This window comes from Saccopteryx bilineata, chromosome 4 (assembly GCF_036850765.1).
Source record: "Saccopteryx bilineata isolate mSacBil1 chromosome 4, mSacBil1_pri_phased_curated, whole genome shotgun sequence".
In the NCBI taxonomy this organism is placed as follows: Eukaryota; Metazoa; Chordata; class Mammalia; order Chiroptera; family Emballonuridae; genus Saccopteryx; species Saccopteryx bilineata.
The window spans coordinates 61,190,656-61,210,485 of NC_089493.1; the positions used below are offsets into that span (position 1 = coordinate 61,190,656).

A 19,830-nucleotide genomic window follows, 5' to 3' on the forward strand; every position below is an offset into this window, starting at 1 on the left:
TTAAAAAAAAAGTTTTAGATAACCAATTCATATGTGAAAGGAATGAACATTTTAAACAATTTGACGAAGGCAAAACAAATTTACCTGATCTATCTGATCTTGTTGTCCTCTGTATACAGTTTCAGGATCTGAAGGAGGCCGCAGATGAAATTCTGAGTCACAGAAATTTCCATCACCATCGACATTGTGTAGGCTTTCCCAAACAACTTTTTCTTCAGTAAGAAACCCCTGATCCGTTACCAGCAAATATAGTAGACCCTTAATAAGAAAAACAAAAAAAAGGACTGTTAAATTGATCAAGAGTATATAGTAAATATTTAAGAGAAATTTTATAATCTGTATGCTTAAAGCATATTAATCATTCCAACTAGTTATCTGCACAACATAATAAACAGTAGACCAATAGATATCTGATTTACTCACTGAATTAAATCTACCTGTTCTTGAATATAGTTTATGATATAATTGGTACACTACAGTATTATGAGAAATTATACTCCAATATGAGGAGCTGCTGATATGCTCAACAAATAAATGACCTATAAATAGCCTTTGGGGGTTTATAATCTCATTTCACAAAGTAGAAAAACACCATACAGTTCTAAAAAACACATCAGGTGACAAGACACAGTCACAATAAAATGATATCACATTGCCTCTAGTCAAAAGCTTGTATGACTAATCTAATCTATACCAGTTTTTTTTCTCTGTACCATTAGCTGCCCTTCTTTCACACACCAACAATACTTTGTTCCTATTTTTTGGGGGGAGGGGATTGAGAGGAGGGGAGATAGTGAGGCAGACTCCTGCAGGCGACCCAATCAGGATTCACCTGGCAACCCCAGTCTGGAGTCAGTGCTTGAGTCCAAGCTATTTTTAGTGCCTGAGGCTGATGTGTTCAGACCAACCTATGCTCAGCTCCTGGGCTGACGCTTGAACCAACTGAGCCACTGGCTATGGGAAGGGAAGAGGGAGAGAAGAGGGAGAGAGGAGGGAGAGAGAGAAGGAGAGAAGCAGGTGGCCACTTCTCCTGTGTGCCCTGACTGGGAAATGAAGCCAGGCTGACGCTCTATCCACTGAACCACTGGCCAAGGCCACTTTGTTCTTATTTTTATTATAGCATTGAATCACACTGTACCATGATGGTGTTTTCCTGCCTTATCCTAGACTATATGTTTTAATCTCTATATCTCTGGCTCTCAGTGTAGTGTACATCATAAAGTTCCAGCCTAACATTTACTGAATCAGTCAATGAACTTTGTATTTATAGTCACTACCAAAGAATTTAGCATTGACCTCTAATTTTTCATATCCATTATTAGTTCTAACTCTAATTATGTGTAAAGTATGCCTAGTATACCACATAAGGATTATAAGCTATTTTTCTTCAGATTTACCATGGATATGACTTCAATTTATTTGTTCAGAGTTCCCATTGGTTAATAGTGTTTACTATTACACAAAAATCATACTTTTCTTTTTTTTTAATCTTTATTTATTCATTTTAGAGAAGAGAGAGAGAAAGAAGGGAGGAGCAGGAAGCATCAACTCCCACATGTGCCTTGACCGGGCAGGCCCAGGGTTTTGAACCGGTGACCTCAGTGTTCCAAGTCGACGTCCCATCCACTGCACCACCACAGGTCAGGCTCTTTTCTCTTTTATCATCACAATTTTTTTTGAGAGAGAAAGACCAGAAGGGAGAGAGATGAGAAGCATCAGCTCATAGTTGTTCAATGCTTCTAATACATGCCTTGACTGAAGGCCTCCAGCTGAGCCAGTGACCCAATGCTCAAGCTAGTGACCTCTGGGCTCAAGCCAGAGACCATGGGGTCATGTCTATGATCCCATGCTCAAGTTGGTGACCCTGTGCTCAAACTGGTGGGCCCATGCTTAAGCCAGATGAGCCTGCACTCAAGCCAGTGATCTTAGGGTCTCAAACCTGGGTCCTCAACATCCCAGGTCTACACTCTATCCACTGTGCCACCGCCTGGTCAGGCACAATTAATCTTAATAATTAAAAATAAGAAATTTCTTTAAAGAGTTTGATGGTATTAGTAAGGAAATTATTGAATTAATTCTAAAGCTTTAAAAAACTAAGTAATTATTTTTGAACATTTATTATATGTCTAGCATTGTGGGACATAGCTCTTCCTAAAGTACAAAGTCTTTCCTGTTGTCTACTATCAGTTACATTCAAAAGTTAGCCTGCTGGTACTGATTAATTTATACAGTCACTGACATTACTATAGCAACATCAAAAGTATTCATAAAGAAAAGCATTTTTGATATAAAGTTTAAAGACATTGATTAAAATAAAAATTAAGTTCAGATTTGTGCTTTTTAAAATATCAGGTATGTTTCAACACATCAAATATTTGAATGTCTAGCATATGCTTAGCACTATGCTAAGTGCTTTAGGATTCATATCAAAGAAAGTAGTGATCTTACCTTAGTCTGGTATTTGGTGCCTCTTTTATGTGATTCCATAGAATCCGACACTTACCACTATCATAGCACTTTATACACTGAATTGTAGTTGTCTGCTTACTTAACTCTCTTAATACATTTCAAGCTCCTTGAGGGCCAGCCTTATGGTCCTCATTATCTAACATTTTTGTGTGTGTGTGACAGAGACAGAGAGAGAGAGAGAGAGAGAGACAGAGAGAGTGACAGATAGGGACAGGCAGGGAGAGAGATGAGAAGCATCAATTCTTCATTGCAGCTCCTTAGTTGTTCATTGATTGTGAGTTGTTCAATGATTGAGCAAGTGACCCCTTGCTCAAGCCAGCGACCTTGGGCTTCAAGCCAGTGACCTAGCACTCAAGCCAGATAAGCCTGCGCTCAAGCCAGATGAGCCCGCACTCAAGCCGGCGACCTCGGGGTTTTTTTATTTGTTTTGTTTTTTTAAGGGATGTTTATTTATTTATTTATTTATTTTCAGGGACAGAGAGAGAGTCAGAGAGAGGGATAGATAGGGAGAGACAGACAGGAATGAAGAGAGATGAGAAGCATCACTCATCAGTTTTTTGTTGCGACACCTTGGTTGTTCACTGATTGCTTTCTCATATGTGCCTTGACCGCGGGCCTTCAGCAGACTAACACCTTGCTCGAGCCAGCGACCTTGGGTCCAAGCTGGTGAGTTTTTTGCTCAAGCTGGCAACCTTGGGGTCTCGAACCTGGGTCCTCCGCATCCCAGTCCGACATTCTATCCACTGTGCCACCGCTTGGTCAGGCGACCTCGGGGTTTTAAACCTGGGTCCTCTGCATTCCAGTCTGACGCTTTATCCACTGTGCCACCGCCTGGTCAGGCAACCTAACATATTTTTAATTCCCAGTTAGGGTCTCCCTTATCTTAGGATAATTTAAGAGAAAAAATAAAAGTTCTTTCCAGCGAATTTTCTATTGAATATATCTGACCCTTCTATTTACACTTATCACAATATATTTCAACATACCATTATATGATACAATAGCTAGACTTTATATTTTATGTAGATCATATATTAGATTGGCTATGTGCTGGGGGAGGAATTAAAGCTATTATCATCCAGAGCATATGAATATTTATACATTTTAATTAAAAGGGTATCCCATTCCTGGTATAACTGACTTGTCCTCTCAAGGCTCATCAGGCTCAATTTCTTTCTCTTTTAGATCTTGACATTTAACAAAAAGGTTTGTAACTGGTCCAATATCAACAACGCTGATTATAACTCAATAGTCCCTTTATATAATTGCAGTGTAGAATAGCAATTTATTAGTATAGTACTGAACAGTTTAAGCCAATTTTTCTTGAGAGTCTACAGTTAAATTTCCGTCAAGAATATTTTTTTGCTTTTATACTCCGTCACTTTTGCTATATTACCTAGTCAAAGCTTTTTTTTCCTTTTTTTCTTTTTTCTTCAACTGAGAGGAAGGCAGATAGTGAGACAGACTCCCACATGAACCTCAGCTGGGATCCACCTGGCAACCCATCTGGGGCTGATGCTGGAATCAACCAATTGTTTTTAGCACCTGAGGCTGATGTACTTGGACCAATCAAGCTATCATCAGCGCCGGGGTCCAGATGCTCAAATCAATTAAGCCACTGGCTTCGGGTGGGGAAGAGGAAGAGAAGGAGAAAAGGGAGAAAGAGAAAAGCAGATGGACACTTCTCCTGTGAGCCCTGACCAGGAATTGAACCTGGGACGTCCATTCGCCAGGTGGATGCTCTGTCCACTGAGCCAATGGGCCAGGGCCCAAAGATTTTTCTTTTTTCTTTTTCTTTCTTTTTTTTTTTTTAAATATTTTATATAATTTTTTTATTATTATTCATTTTAGAAAGGCGAGAGAGAGAGAGAGAAGGGGGAGGAGCAGGAAGCATCAACTCCCATATGTGCCTTGACCAGGCAAGCCCAGGGTTTCGAACCGGCGACCTCAGCATTTCCAGGTCGACGCGTTATCCACTGCGCCACCACAGGTCAGGCTCTTTTTCTTTTTTTTTACAGGGACAGAGAGAGAGAGTCAGAGAGCGAGATAGATAGGGACAGACAGAAACAGAGAGAGATGAGAAGCATCAATCATCAGTTTTTCGTTGCGACACCTTAGTTGTTCATTGATTGCTTTTTCATATGTGCCTTGACCACGGGCCTTCAGCAGACCGAGTAACCCCTTGCTCAAGCTAGCGACCTTAGGTCCAACCTGGTGAGCTTTTTGCTCAAGCCAGATGAGCCTGTGCTCAAACTGGCAACCTTGGGGTCTTGAATCTGGGTCCTTCACATCCCAGTCCAATGCTCTATCCACTGCACCACCGCCTGGTCAGGCCCAAAGATTTCTTTTCTAAGCTGTGAATCTTCCTTTTAATCTTACTCACCAGTCTCTAAAATACTAATTTCATTAAAAAATAACTAATACAAAATGCATATATTAAATTCTTAAATTATTTGTCTCAAAAATGTATAAATTATATAATATGATAAATGACATTAAATTTTATAATAAAAAAAGGCAATTGGATAACAAAAGAAAACTGGTAATATTCTAATAAATTAGTTCCATATAGAGTATAATTAGTTATTTATAGAGTATAAATAACATAGCAACAATATATATTTTTAAAGATTTTATTTATTCATTTCAGAGAGAAGAGGAAGAGAGAAAGAGAAGGGTGGGAGGAGCAGGAAGCATCAACTCCCATATGAGCCTAACATGCGGTGGCGCAGTGGGTAAAGCTTTGACCTGGAATGCTGAGGTTGCCAGTTCAAGACTCGAGGCTTGCCCGGTCAAGGCCCATATGAGAAGCAACTGCTACGAGTGGATGCTTCCTGCTTCTCTCCGACCTCTCTCTTTCTTTCTCTCCTCTTCCTAAAATAAATAAATAAAAACTCCCATATGTGCCTTGACCAGGCAAGCCCAGGGTTTCAAATTGACAACCTCGGTGTTCCAGTTCCACGCTTTATCCACTGCACCACCATAGGTCAGGCTCAGAGTGACAATATCATCACACAATGTAAATTGATAAAACCTGGCAAATGTAATAAAAAAAACTAATTCCAGTCTTTAAAATGTGGAGGACAACACTGACTGAATATTTTTGGTTTACTATCTTGGATTCAAATTATTTAATATCTTTGAACTTTAGTTTTCTTTTTCTTATGAAGTGACATAGAAACAGATATGAAAATTCCTAAGATGTTTTATAAATTGAAAGATGAACTTTATGCCCACTTAATAAACATAAATCTCATCCACAAATAGGTCTACCAGAGAGGCAGAGCTGTTGAACATGAGGACTTGAAGTCAGACTGGAGCTACTCACACTGAATTATCTGAGGCAAGTAACCTGGGGCCTTTAAGCCTGTTCTCTCAACTGTAAAGTAGTAAGAGAGTAATAATAGTCATACCTCCTAAGGAAGTTGTGAAAATTAGATAAAATAATAAATATAAAGTGTGTAGCACAGTGCAAGGCACAGGAATCATATTTTTTTTATTTTCCCTTATGATTACAATTAATCTTAATGGACATAAGATATATTATGAATATCACCTAAGTCTATCTCAGTTTCTCTATTTCCTTCTCCTGCCTCCTATGGCAGAGAGAAATCTCTCTGCCTGTACTGTGGAATTTACCACTTTCCTTATTCTGTTTCCACATTTCTCTACCTTCTGCTCCATTAAACAATTTTTTTTTTAAAGAAAGTGATAATTTTTGATGCATCATCAACTTTTGAAAATAACTAAATTAAATGAATTTTTAGCCTTTGGAAAAAAATCTCACTATAGTTTTAGTCAAAGAGGAAAGAGAATGGATAAATTAATTTCTTTAACATGGCTGCATCTTCTTCTAAACTCCTCTGCACTTCTAATTCCTAAATGTAAAGTGAAAAAGCAAACAAACAAAAGTCAACCTCGCCTGACCAGGCAGTGGCGCAGTAGATAGAGTGTCGGACTGGGATGGGATGCGGAAGGACCCAGGTTCGAGACCCCAGGATAGCCAGCTTGAGCATAGGCTCATCTGGCTTGATCAAAAAAGCTCAACAGCTTGGACCCAAGGTCACTGGCTCGAGCAGGGGGTCACTTGGTCTGCTGTAGCCCCCCAGTCAAGGCACATATGAGAAATCAATCAATGAACAACTATGGTGTCGCAACGAAAAACTGATGACTGATGCTTCTCATCTCTCTCCGTTCCTGTTTGTCTGTCCCTGTCTATCCCTCTATCTGACTCTCTCTCTGTCCCTGTAAAAAAAAAAAAAAAGTCAACCTCAGCAACCTTGGTTCTGAATATACTCCATAGAGATACCAATGATCTGAAACCAAGAAGTAGAAGAAATAGTTATGACATGGATATAAGCTGATACTGAAAAGGGATGGTAAAGAGGCAGTCATGAATGGGAAAGAGCAAAGTAGATGTCTTTATATAAACCAAAGACCTAGGAGCTAAGTGATCGAGACAAAGGCCAAGGAGTCAGTAGTTTCTCTTACTCGAGAGCAAGCAGAAAGTATTGGAGAAGTAGAGGATCATAAAAATAAAACATAGGCTCTGGCCAGTTGGCTCAGCTGTAGAGCATCTGCCCAGCGTGTGGAAGTCCTGGGTTCGATTTCCAGCCAGGGCACACAGGAGAAGCGCCCACCTGCTTCTCCACCGCCCCCCCCTTCCTTTCTGTCTCTTTCTTCCCTTACCGCAGACAAGGCTCCATTGGAGCAAAGTTGGCCCGGACTCGGAGGATGACTCCATGGCCTCCGCCTCAGGTGGTAGAATGGCTCCGATTGCAGCAAAGCAACGCCCCAGATGGGCAGAGCATCGGCCCCTAGTGGGTATGCCAGGTGGACCTGGTCAGGTGCATGTGGGAGTCTGTCTCTCTGCCTCCCTGCTTCTAACTTCAGAAAAATAAAAAAATAACAAAAACTTAATAACTATATATTGGATATAGAATTATATATATAAAAGAATCCAATACTCATGATCATATGGATAATATGAGAAGCAAAATAGAATGTTTCTAGGAAAAAGGTATTTATTTACAACTCATTTATTTATTTACTTATTTATTTGATATGTTCCCTGAAGGGAGCCTGTCTTACTCATCTTTACATCATTGTTAGATAGTGTCACCTGATGGCTGACACCCATTCAATGCCAAAAGGAGTACCCAATTTGGGGTGAGGTGAGAAAGGAAACTATTCGGTATAAAACAGCTCAGTTGTGACAGACCACAGCTGTGAAAACAGCACAGGCTGTGGAACAGCTCAGTTGTGATTCAGCAGGGCTGGAAGGAGCCCTGGGGCGAGGCCCCTCTCCAGCTAGACAGCTCCCCTCTCCTCTGCTCCCTGATGCTCTGCTTTGTGCAGCACTGGTCTGCTGCGTTTTATGCCAGTCTGCTCCGCGTTGCTCCAGTAAGACATCTTTGGTGTTTCAGCTCAGCCAGAGATATGCAGTCTTTGGTGGAAAATACAAGTGCACTCTACAACTCATTAAAATTTTCAAATTTCCTGCCTGTATGAAGTGTCATCTCACTATCTAGAAGCACAGGAACGGCCCTGAGAGCATCTCTTCTCTCACTAGGGTATCTTCCTCCTGCTTTCAGACCCTACTCTAGTTATGCTGATGAAAAGCACAGATCTTCATAGGATACCATACTCAATGTGGATGTGCCATCATGACCTGTCCAGTTTAGTTGCACAAGATTAGGTGGCAGTATGTGAAGCAAGGTAACATAAGTGATAGCAGAAACAGGGAATATGTGTATGTGCTGTCAACGGACAGATGAAGAATGAATAGTTTCATCAAGGATTAGAGGAGAGTGCTATTACAATTAATAACTAACAAGAGCTGGACTTGATTACTTTGCTAGTAATGGAGGAAACAGCAGAGGTACTTGTCCAGAGTTTAGGAATAGTAAACCACAAAACTAGAAATGGTAAGGACACTTTTAAACAACAGGAAGTCAGCTAGTATCTGTACTCAGAGAAAACGTCACGAGAATCTGTACAGTCAAAACCATAGGTCAGGCCCTGGCTGGGTTGCTCAGTGAATAAAGCATCATCCCGGCCCTGGCCGGTTGGCTCAGCGGTAGAGTGTCGGCCTGGCGTGTGGGGGACCTGGGTTTGATTCCCGGCCAGGGCACATAGGAGAAGTGCCCATTTGCTTCTCCACCCCCCCTCCTTCCTCTCTGTCTCTCTCTTCCCCTCCCGCAGCCAAGGCTCCATTGGAGCAAAGATGGCCCGGGCGCTGGGGATGGCTCCTTGGCCTCTGCCCCAGGCGCTAGAGTGGCTCTGGTTGTGGCAGAGCGAAGCCCCGAGGGGCAGAGCATCGCCCCCTGGTGGGCAGAGCGTCGCCCCTGGTGGGCGTGCAGGGTGGATCCCGGTCGGGCACATGCGGGAGTCTGTCTGACTGTCTCTCCCCGTTTCCAGCTTCAGAAAAATATAAATAAATAAATAAATAAATAAAGCATCATCCCAGTGCAATGAAATGTAAGTTCAACCTGTAGTTCAGGGCACATGTGAGAAGCAATCAATGAGTACCTAACTAAATGGAACAAGTAAGTGGAACAGCAAGTTGATACTTCTCTCCCTTCCTCTTCCTCTGTCTCTCTCATCCTCTGTTTCTCAAATCAATGGAAAAATTAAAAAAATAAAAAACATACATCAGGCCCTGGCCAGTTGGCTCAGTGGTAGAGTGTCGGCCTGGCGTGCGGGGGACCCGGCTTCGATTCCCGGCCAGGGCACACAGGAGAAGCGCCCATTTGCTTCTCCACCCCCACCCCCTCCTTCCTCTCTGTTTCTCTCCACCCCTCCCGCAGCCGAGGCTTCATTGGAGCAAAGATGGCCCGGGCGCTGGGGATGGCTCCTTGGCCTCTGCCCCAGGCGCTAGAGTGGCTCTGGTCGCAGCACAGCGGCGCCCCGGAGGGGCAGAGCATCGCCCTCTGGTGGGCAGAGCGTCGCCCCTGGTGGGCGTGCCGGGTGGATCCCGGTCGGGCGCATGCGGGAGTCTGTCTGACTGTCTCTCCCTGTTTCCAGCTTCAGAAAAATACAAACAAACAAACAAACAAAAACAAAAACAAAACAAAAAAAACAAAAAAAACCATACATCATACTATGTTAGATAGTTCGAAAATGTGAGTTTGACTGGTAGATATTATACAGGGGGAAAAACGTCTATTTGATTAACATACCCGTTGTGACTCTGTGATGGCAGATGGCCTAACAGAAAGTCTATGGAGGCCTGACCTGTGGTGGTGCAACGGATAAAGCGTTGACCTGGAATGCTGAAGTCACTGGTTCTAAAGCCTGGGCTTGCCCAGTCAAGGCACAGATGAGAACCGACAACTATGAGTTGATACTTCATGCTCCTTACCCCCGCCCCCCCTCTCTAAAATCAATAAAGTCTTTTAAAAATAAAAATAAAAAACATAAAATTGATTTTTAAAAAGTCTATGGAGATGGAATGGTAAAGTTAATAAACAAGAATACTCTGTCTAGGTACAAATTTTATAAATAGATATACAGTACTCTCCAATGCTTTGGTGTAGAGGGAGTCACCAAAAAGTCTAACCTAACAGAGAATTCGCCCCTGCCTCCAGCCAATGTCTAGAACAGGAGGTAGAACAAAAATCTAATACTGGAAAATGTTATAACAGACAGATACCTCCTCTTTAGTCAAACAAAAGTCCATAGCTCATACATCTCTAGAATTCCAGAAAACTTCAGATGGCAGAAGATTTTACACACAAGTTAGAGTTTAGTAAATTCCTAAGGAAATTGATAAAATCAATAAAAGAAGCTGGAGATGACCTTTCCTAAGTAATCCTTTTTGTCCTGCCAACATAGACTTCTTCCTTGTTGGCCTTGGTCCTGAGATGATAATAATAATTGGGGGAGGGGAGTAAAGAGGAACAAATATAAGGTGATGGAAAATGATTTGACTTTGGGTGATGGGTATACAACATAATCAATAGTGCAAATGCTATAGAGATGTTCACCTGAAACCTATGTACTCTTATTGATCAATGCCACTCCATTAAATTTAATTTTCTAAATAAAACTTAAAAAAATAACAAATTTATAGATATATATGACTGTCAATTTATTATTATAGCCACCTAGTTACAGACACGTTAATTTATCTGTAGTAGAAAGAATTCTATCCAGATATTAAATTTATGTTTTTGTTGAAAGTATATTTAAATTCTGTGGGATGAACTGTGTTTTATACCATAGGTTTTCCAAAGAATGCACAGGAACAGAAAGATGGGAAGAGAAGTGATCATTAAATATGGGCATAAAATGGCACTAACATCTAAGAATTCTTCAAAAGTAAAATGTTAAAAGGCATTATGAAGATCTAATGTAGTATTAAATATAATCTTTTTTTTTGCATTTTTCCAAAGCTGGAAACAGGGAGGCAGTCAGGCAGACTCCTGCATGTGCCCGACCGGGATCCACCAGGCATGCCCACCAGGGGGCGATGCTCTGCCCCTCTGGGGCATTGCTCTGTCGTATCCAGAGCCATTCTAGCGCCTGAGGCAGAGGCCACAGAGCCATCCTCAGCGCCCGGGCCATCTTTGCTCCAATGGAGCCTCGGCTGCGGGAGGGGAAGAGAGAGACAGAGAGGAAGGAGAGGGGTAGGGGTGGAGAAGCAGAAGGGCGCTTCTCCTGTGTGCCCTGGCCAGGAATCGAACCCGGGACTCCTGCACGCCAGGCCGATGCTCTACCACTGAGCCAACCGGCCAGGGCTTAAATATAATCTTATTTGAAAAAGCAACTTTATAGTTTTTTCCTTACTTGTATCATTATTAGATTAGAGATTTCCTGGCACTCAAGTCTGTAAAAAATTACCAAAATTTTAACAACCCAGGAATTAGTGGTAGAGAATAATAGTTTTCCTGTTTTTTTTTTTTAATTATTATTTATTTATTCATTTTAGAGGGGGGAGAGAGAGAGAGAGAGAACGAGAGAGAGAGAGAAGGAGGGAAGAGCAGGAAGCTTCAATTCCCATATGTGCCTTGACCAGGCAAGCCCAGGGTTTTGAACCGGCAACCTCAGCATTCCAGGTCGACACTTTATCCACTGCGCCACCACAGGTCGAGAATAATAGTTTTAATGCTTAACAGGCTTAACAGAACAGGGGAACAATCTTCCATTCTATTTCCTTATTAAGCAAATAGGTACCATTATGGAGGAACCCCTTCCTAAATTTTATTAAGTATTTCTTTCAGGGGTCCCCAAACTTTTTACACAGGGGGCCAGTTCACTGTCCCTCAGACCGTTGGAGGACTGCCACATACAGTGCTCCTCTCACTGACCACCAATGAAAGAGGTGCCCCTTCTGAAAGTGCGGTGGGGGCTGGATAAATGGCCTCAGGGGGCTGCAGTTTGGGGACGCCTGCTTTAGGGTTCTAGTTCTACAGTAACAGCCAAAGAAGTGTTGTAGATTTTGTGGTAAATCCAGTGAATCAGCCACTGGATCAATGACGAGGGAAAGTGTCTCTGACTCTTCTAAAGGATGTACTGATTGGGTGATTAGGTACACTGTCAGAAGTAAAGCAGTATCTTTTTTTCTTTTCTCTTCTTTTCTTTTAGCACGTGTACACGCATGAGAAAGAGAGAGAGAGAGAGACAGGAGTGGAGAGAGATGAGAAGCATCAACTCATGGTTGTGACACTTTAGTTTTTCATTGATTGCTTTCTCATATGTCAGGGGTCCCCAAACTTTTTACACAGGGGGCCAGTTCACTGTCCCTCAGACCGTTGGAGGGCCGGACTATAAAAAAAGCTATGAACAAATCCCTATGCACACTGCACATATCTTATTTTAAAGTAAAAAAACAAAACGGGAACAAATACAATATTTAAAATAAAGAACAAGTAAATTTAAATCAACAAACCGACCAGTATTTCAATGGGAACTATGCTCCTCTCACTGACCACCAATGAAAGAGGTGCCCCTTCTGGAAGTGCAGTGGGGGCCAAATAAATGGCCTCAGGGGGCCGCATGCGGCCCGCGGGCCGTAGTTTGGGGACCCCTGTCATATGTGCCTTGATCAGGGGCTCTAGCCAAACCAGTGACCCCACTGCTCAAGCCAGTGACCCCTTGCTTAAGCCAGAGACCATGAGCTCAAGCCAGCAATCATAGGACCATGTTGATGATCCCACAGTCAAGTTGGCGACCCCACAGTCAAGTTGGTGAGCCTGCTCTCAAGCCAGATGAGCCCATACTCAAGCCCATGACCTTGGGGTTTTGAACCTGAGACCTCAGTGTCCCAAGTCAACATTCTATTCACTGTGCCACCAACAGTCAGGCAACAAATAGAATCTTAAAAACAAAACAAAACTGGATGGATAAAAGTATAACAAAAGGGATGAATCAGTAAGATATTTTGGCAGAGCCATAAATGGCATGATAAGAAGAACTTAAAGTCACACTGATAATTTTAATAATACTTTCATATGATTGATGCTTCTCATCTCTCTCCGTTCCTGTCTGTCTGTTCCTATCTACCCCTCTCTTTGACTCTATGTCTCTGCAAAAAAAAAAATAATAATAATAATAATACTATCATAAAACACTATCATAAAAAGAAATCTTGCCTGACCAGGCGGTGGTGCAGTGGATAGAGTGTTGAGCTGGGATGCAGAGGACCCAGGTTCGAGACCCCGAGGTCGCCAGCTTGAGTGCGAGCTCATCTGGCTTGAGCAAAAAGCTCACCAGCTGGGACCCAAGGTCGCTGACTCCAGCAAGGGGTTGCTCAGTCTGCTGAAGGCCCGTGGTCAAGGCACATATGAGAAAGCAATCAATGATAAGGTGTCGCAACGAAAAATTAATGATTGATGCTTCTCGTCTCTCTCCGTTCCTGTCTGTCTGTCCCTGTCTATCCCTCTCTCTGACTCTCTCTCTATCCCTGTAAAAAACAACAACAACAACAAAAAAAACTTGATTCTTTCTTCTAAACTCCCTTAGCCCTCAAATATAAACATACACCACTAGCCATCATCCTCATTCTATCTCTAGGTCATTAGGGTGTATCTGTTTTCTTTTTCTTTTCTTTTGTATTTTTCTTAAGTTAGAAGCGAGGAAGCAGTCAGACAGATTCCCACATATGTCTGACCGGGATCCACCTGGCATGCCCACCAGGGGGCAATGCTCTGCCCATCTAGGGTGTTGCTCCGTTTCCAAAGGAGACATTCTAGCGCCTGAAGCAGAGGCCATGGGGCCATCCGCAGTGCCCGGGCTAACTTTGCTCCAGTGGAGCCTTGGCTGCGGGAGGGGAAGAGAGAGACAGAGAGAGAGAGGAAGGAGAGGGAGAAGGTTGGAGAAGCAGATGGGCGCTTCTCCTGTGTGCCCTGACTGGGAAATCAAACCTGGGACTTCCACACGCTGGGCCAACACTCTACTGCTGAGCCAACCGGCCAGGGCCTAGGATGTATCTTTTATTTTAAGGAAATAAATACATTTTAATATATTTTAATGTGTGTGTATGAAAAAGGATTGGAGACTTAAAAACAAAAAAATGAATATCAAGTAACACTTAAATGGCTAATTCATTCCATTCTAAAGAAGTATTTAATAATTACCTTCATAATTTGATGGTTAAAAAACATTATGCAAAGGTTTTTTTATTTTGAAGCAGGTCATAGACACCTTAAATAAAGTTCCATTAGTTTCAAATAACAATTAAATAGCTATTTCTATATCATACCTTGTATTTGGTCATGGTACTAAAATGATTATTCCGAAAGAACACACAAAGTTCTCCTTCCTGAACTGTTGAAGTTAGTTCACATAATCCATGGTACGTCAGTTGAGTGGCTGTGTTATTCAGAAACTGCTCCGCTACAAAGCCTGTGGAACCAATGCATAATATTAGATGGAAGAATAATTTCAAAATTAAAAAAAAAAGTTTTTCTATTTATGTTCCAAGTATGATGAAAGGCCAGTCAGAATAAGATTTCTCCTATTATAACATGGTGATCCCAAATTGGAATTCTACTTTTATATTTTAGAAGATGTGTCTATAGACATTCCCATTTTAAAGTAACAATTATATGAAATTATTTTTTATCAATTAATGTATTTACATAATCTTTACCTACTTCCAAAAAGGATTTAAGCAGCTTGCAAAAAAACACACAGACACAATAAAGCTAAAGCCCACTAAAACCAAATAAGGCAAGAGTTAGCAATTTAAAAAGTGTGTAGGAGCGAAAGATGTATTATCAGCAGGTATGATAAGGTTTAGAAATTAAAAGTGGCCTTAGCAAAATCAGTTGCTTAAGATTTTTTTGTTTTGTTTTGTTTTTAGTGAGCAAGAAAGAGACAAACAGACAAGAAGGAAGAGAGATGAGAAGCATCAACTCATAGTTTCAGCATTTTAGTTGTTCATTGATTGCTTTATTAATATGCCTTGACTGCGGGGCTCCAGCTGAGCCAGTGACCCCTTGCTCAATCCAGAGACCTTGGGCTTCAAGCCAGCAACCATGGGGTCATGTCTATGATCCCACACTTAAGCCAGAGACCCTGCACTCAAGCTGGTGAGCCTGCCTGCAAGCCAGCGACTTTGCGGTTTCGAACATGGGTTCTCAGCATGCCAGGCCGATGCTCTGTCCACTGCACTACTGCCTGGTCAGGTTGCTTAAGATTTTAACAAAGGTCTCAGACAATTCTCAATTCACAAACTGCTCAATTCTTGCCTTAAAACAAAGTAGGTGTAAAAGTGAACAGAAAACAGTGGATACCTGATACCATTTTTAGCCTATCTCCTTCAGCATGTGCCACCCTTTAGATATATTATTGTGTGTGTATAAAGTATGTATACACACACACACATATATATATATGAAGTTCAAAAGTAGAAATGATCTATTTTCAAAAAATAATGAAATATAAAAAAGTGTTCTGGGATTTAATTTAAAAGATATATACCGCTTATAAAAGGTAGGGAATAGTTCAAAATGAATATGAAGCGATAAAATATCCCCTAATTTTTGTGAGCAGTATATGTATAGTTGATCTTTGCTGTTGGCCAAATTTGCCTACTAGCTAAAATTTATTTGTAACTCCAAATCAATACTTGCAGTGTTTTCTGGGTCATTCCTAGCTATGTGCAAAGCTCCAAAAAAATTGAGTCACCAAATGTGCACATTCCCCACTGAGGTCAAACAAGGCAACACTCTGCCTTGTTTCAGCTCTCATACTACAAAGAAATGTCCTTTTCAATTGAGTGCTACGTTCTTTACATTTCTGTGCTTTTTAGGGGGGTGATTTTTACTATGTAAAATGGCCCCCAAGCATAACGCTGGAGTGCTCGCTAGTGTACTTAAGTGTACAAAGGCTGTGATGTGTCTATGGAAAAAAAAATATTTTTAAAGCTTTGTTCAGATTAGCTATACTGCTGTTGGCCATGAGTTTAATGTTATTGAATCAGCAATATAAATGAAATAAAGTGTCTCTAAAGAGAAATGCACATAAAACAAGGTTATGTATTTATCAGTTAATGAAAATTTTGTGACTAGAGGCTTACAGGAACCTAATTTTTTTGTTTCCCATAGGAGTACTGGTTCAATAATTCAATGTTCATAGCAATTTTATAGAATAGTGATTTTCAACTACTGTGCCATAAGAGGCACACACTGGTATGTCGCAAGAATTTTTAACACGTGCAATACCTATTCAGTCAGGTGCACTGACCTCTTTTCCCTTAGACTGTCAAATTAGAAAATGACAACAGCTAACACAACAATAGCCATCCAGTGTAAATGAATCAAATTTATACCTATTTTTTGGTCAAATAGAAAAAATATATTTTATATGTGTGCTGCAGAATTTTAGTAATTATTTCATATTTGCCCTGAAATGAAAAAGGTTGAAAATATCTGTTATAGAACATAACTAGTGGGAATGGAAATCAACTATGTAAATATTTTAGAAGCCTGTATTTCTCTTCTTTCCTTCTTTCTCTTCCTCCTTTTGTTCCCTTCCTTTACTAAAGAAGAAAAGTCTAAGAAACGATAGGGGGGAAAAGAGTGCTCTAAAAAGTTTTATAACTGAGCAGAGGGGTACAAATATAGGGAGCAAATATGAACCTGGGTTAAGAAACTGATAGCTTCAGGCTCTGGCTGTTTAGCTCAGTTGATTAGAGCAGTGGTCCCCAACCCCCGGGCCGCGGACCAGTACTGGTCCGTGGGCCATTTGGTACCGGTCTGCAGAGAAAGAATAAATGACTTACATTATTTCCGTTTTATTTATATTTAAGTCTGAATGATGTTTTATTTTTTAAAAATGACCAGATTCCCTCTGTTACATCTGTCTAAGACTCACTATTGACACTTGTCTCGGTCACATGATACATTTATCCGTCCTACCCTAAAGGCCAGTCAGTGAAAATATTTTCTGACATTAAACCAGTCTGCAGCCCAAAAAAGGTTAGGAACCACTAGGTTAGAGCATCTTCCTGATTCACCAAGGTTACAGATTTAATAGCAGGTCAGGGCACATAAGAGAGTCAATCAAGCAATACATAAATAAGTGGAACAACAAATTGCTGTTTTTCTCGCTCTTTCTCTCCCTTCCTCTCTCTAAAAATCAATTAAAAAATTTTAAAGCCTGACACCTCAACAGGACATTGAAAGTTGGTAGGGCCAGATGCGTTTATTCCACTCTCCATCCATCTCCCTTACTCTCAACCTACATCACTTCAAGCTGCAAGGTGGGCAAAGTGGTTGTAAAAAGTTACCGATATATCACACTATTCCATATAACTGGTTAAGGTAGAACTGGTTGCGGTAGAAGGGGAAGTACAAAACATATAGAAGATCATAAGCAAGGAAATGTATAGTATATTTGCAACTTCTGGGGTTTATACATTTAGAAATAGTCACCTTCTTGATTACTATTATTACTTTGCTAAGTAATAAGTTATTGAGAATATGTGGATTATACACTAAAGCAATTACTATTTTTTAAAATTTTTATTGCGTTTTAGAGACAGTAGGGAGAAATGGGGGGAGGGAGAGAAGAAGAAGAAGAAGAAGAAGAAGAAGAAGAAGAAGAGGAGGAGGAGGAGGAGGAGGAGGAGGAGGAGGAGGAGGAGGAAGAGGAAGAAGGGAGAGGGGGAGAGAGAGAAAAACACTGATTTTTTGTTCCACTTATTTATTCATTCATTGGTTGATTCTTGTCTGCACCCCAGCATATGGAGATGATGTTCTAACCATCTGAACAAGAAGCCAGGGCCTAAAGCACTTACTGTCACATAGCATTTTAAACGTAAGCATAATGCCTGTGCTGAAAGCACCACTCCTTGTTCCTAAACAGTCCCTTCAGAAAGATGTTTCTAAATGCCCCTCCCACACCTTACTCATACAACGTCTCTCTACAAATCCTTTCAAGAAGACACAAAAATTCAATGGAGATATAGTACAACATCACTTTTATGGGTATGAAATTCAAAAATTCAATACTATAAAGGTTTTTCTTAGCTTCTTTCCACAGAACAGGACAGAGGCTGAGAGAGTAAGTAACTGTCTTAAGAACAAAACTACTTATGGAAAAGTAAAGACTGGAACCCAGGAGAATTATTGGCATTAAGCTGAAAAATTTAGTGTTCATTATTACAAATACAAACTGAATTATGTTTCTCCCCAAATCATAAAGCATAGTAATTTAGGCCTATAGAGAACAATGTTTCCTAATTCTTCCACCAATTTTTAAACAGTGAAACTCCCGTGATTTTAGTGAAATAGTCAAAAGTCTTATATAAATTCAGGTTTTTATAACTAATTAAACAAATTTTGGTAAACAATTCTGTTACCTAGCAGTTTATTTATTTGCACTGCTTCAAATGACAAATAGTTTATTTGCAACTTTAGGATTAAATTTCAATTTTATTGTTATAGATATTGTTATTAATGATACTAAAGTAAGGTGAAAATTATTGTAATGGTAACAATCAGATAATATTACTGAAAATAAATTTAAGTTAAAGATTATTTTCCTAATATTAGCGTGTTTGAAAATATCTCTTAGTCTTAGAAATTCAATACTAAATTAATTTATCAAATTATTTTCTTTTATTACTGAAGTTATTACAGAAGATGAAAGTACTGAGTGCCCTAAAGGATGTGAAGTTAGGAAGAAGAGCACTAAAACTAGGCAAAAAGGAAAAAAAAGAAGTAATGAGATAAAAGGAAACTTGGCTTATTTAAAATGTTGACTAGATATGGCCCTGACTGAGACTTGTATTCAAATTTAAACTTAGTCAAAATTTAACTGTCACTGTAATAGCTTTAAAGAAATTATCGGATTTTTAAAAATTTACTTATTGTCAAGCTTCAAAAATCAAACACAGAATATTACTATTTTTACTTAAGTGGACAGGGCAATGAAATCTCTTTTATTATGACAAAGGAGCTGATACGATTTGATTCTAGGGAAGCAGTAGAAAGCCCAGAACTTTTTATTGTATTAGAAAACAAGGAAGTGCTCCAGAAATGTCAAAAGAACATTGGATCCAGTTGAGACCATCCAATATGCCATATCTGGGATAAATACAAGCATCAATAATGATGATAATGAATCATAAAAACACTGAGTAGGAAACAACCCATGAGTCTACACTGACACAAAATTCCATTTAATGGGAGAAAGAGGAGAAGGGAAACTAATTTTTACAGAATAATGCCAAATAATAAATGTAGAAGGAATAACAGAAATATCATAGCCACTATAGTAATAGTTGATACAAGCAAGAATCAACAAATGCCAACTCTATTGGGTGAAAGATTATTAGGGAACAGGGTATTCACATAGTTGCAAAGCATAACATCAGAGGTTACTTATTAATTACAAAGAGCAAAGGGCATCTTTACAACAAAAAATTCTGGCAGATACCACTATAATCATATGTGAACATCACCAATAATGGAATAATCAGACGTCATCTGCTACCAAATTTGATGCATTGGGAAAGACACAATTTTAACTATGTAGTATTCCCACCAAAAATATATAACCTAAATCTACTCAGGAAATAATCACATGAATCCATACTGAGGATTATTCTACAAAGCAAGTGGCCTGGACCATTAAGAAAAGACAATATCAGAAAAGACCAAAAACAAAAACAAAGAAAAAGGTTAGAGATCTGTTTTAGATTTAAGAGACTAAAATGACAGACAATTATGATGATCCTTAATTGGAGCCTACACTGAAACATTTAAAGCTGTAAGGACTATCATTGGGACAATGGGAAAATTCTGAATATGAACAGTACACATATAAGATAATAGTATTGTATCAATGTTAATTTCCTGAAATAATTGTAAGGTGATTATATAGGAGAATTGTTTATTCTTAGGAGAC

The 19,830-nt window shown here is 40.0% G+C and overlaps 1 protein-coding gene across 1 annotated transcript in view; it reads right to left on the minus strand.

Annotated features, from left to right (window-relative positions):
• Positions 1–19,830, minus strand: part of MINDY2 (MINDY lysine 48 deubiquitinase 2) — a 78,365-nt gene that overhangs the window by 7,577 nt on the left and 50,958 nt on the right. The window contains exons 6-7 of the mRNA XM_066276044.1: positions 14,174–14,316; positions 85–258 (exon numbers count right to left, since the gene is read on the minus strand). Coding sequence (XP_066132141.1) covers positions 85–258; positions 14,174–14,316 — 317 coding nt within the window. The remainder of the gene's footprint in view (positions 1–84; positions 259–14,173; positions 14,317–19,830) is intronic.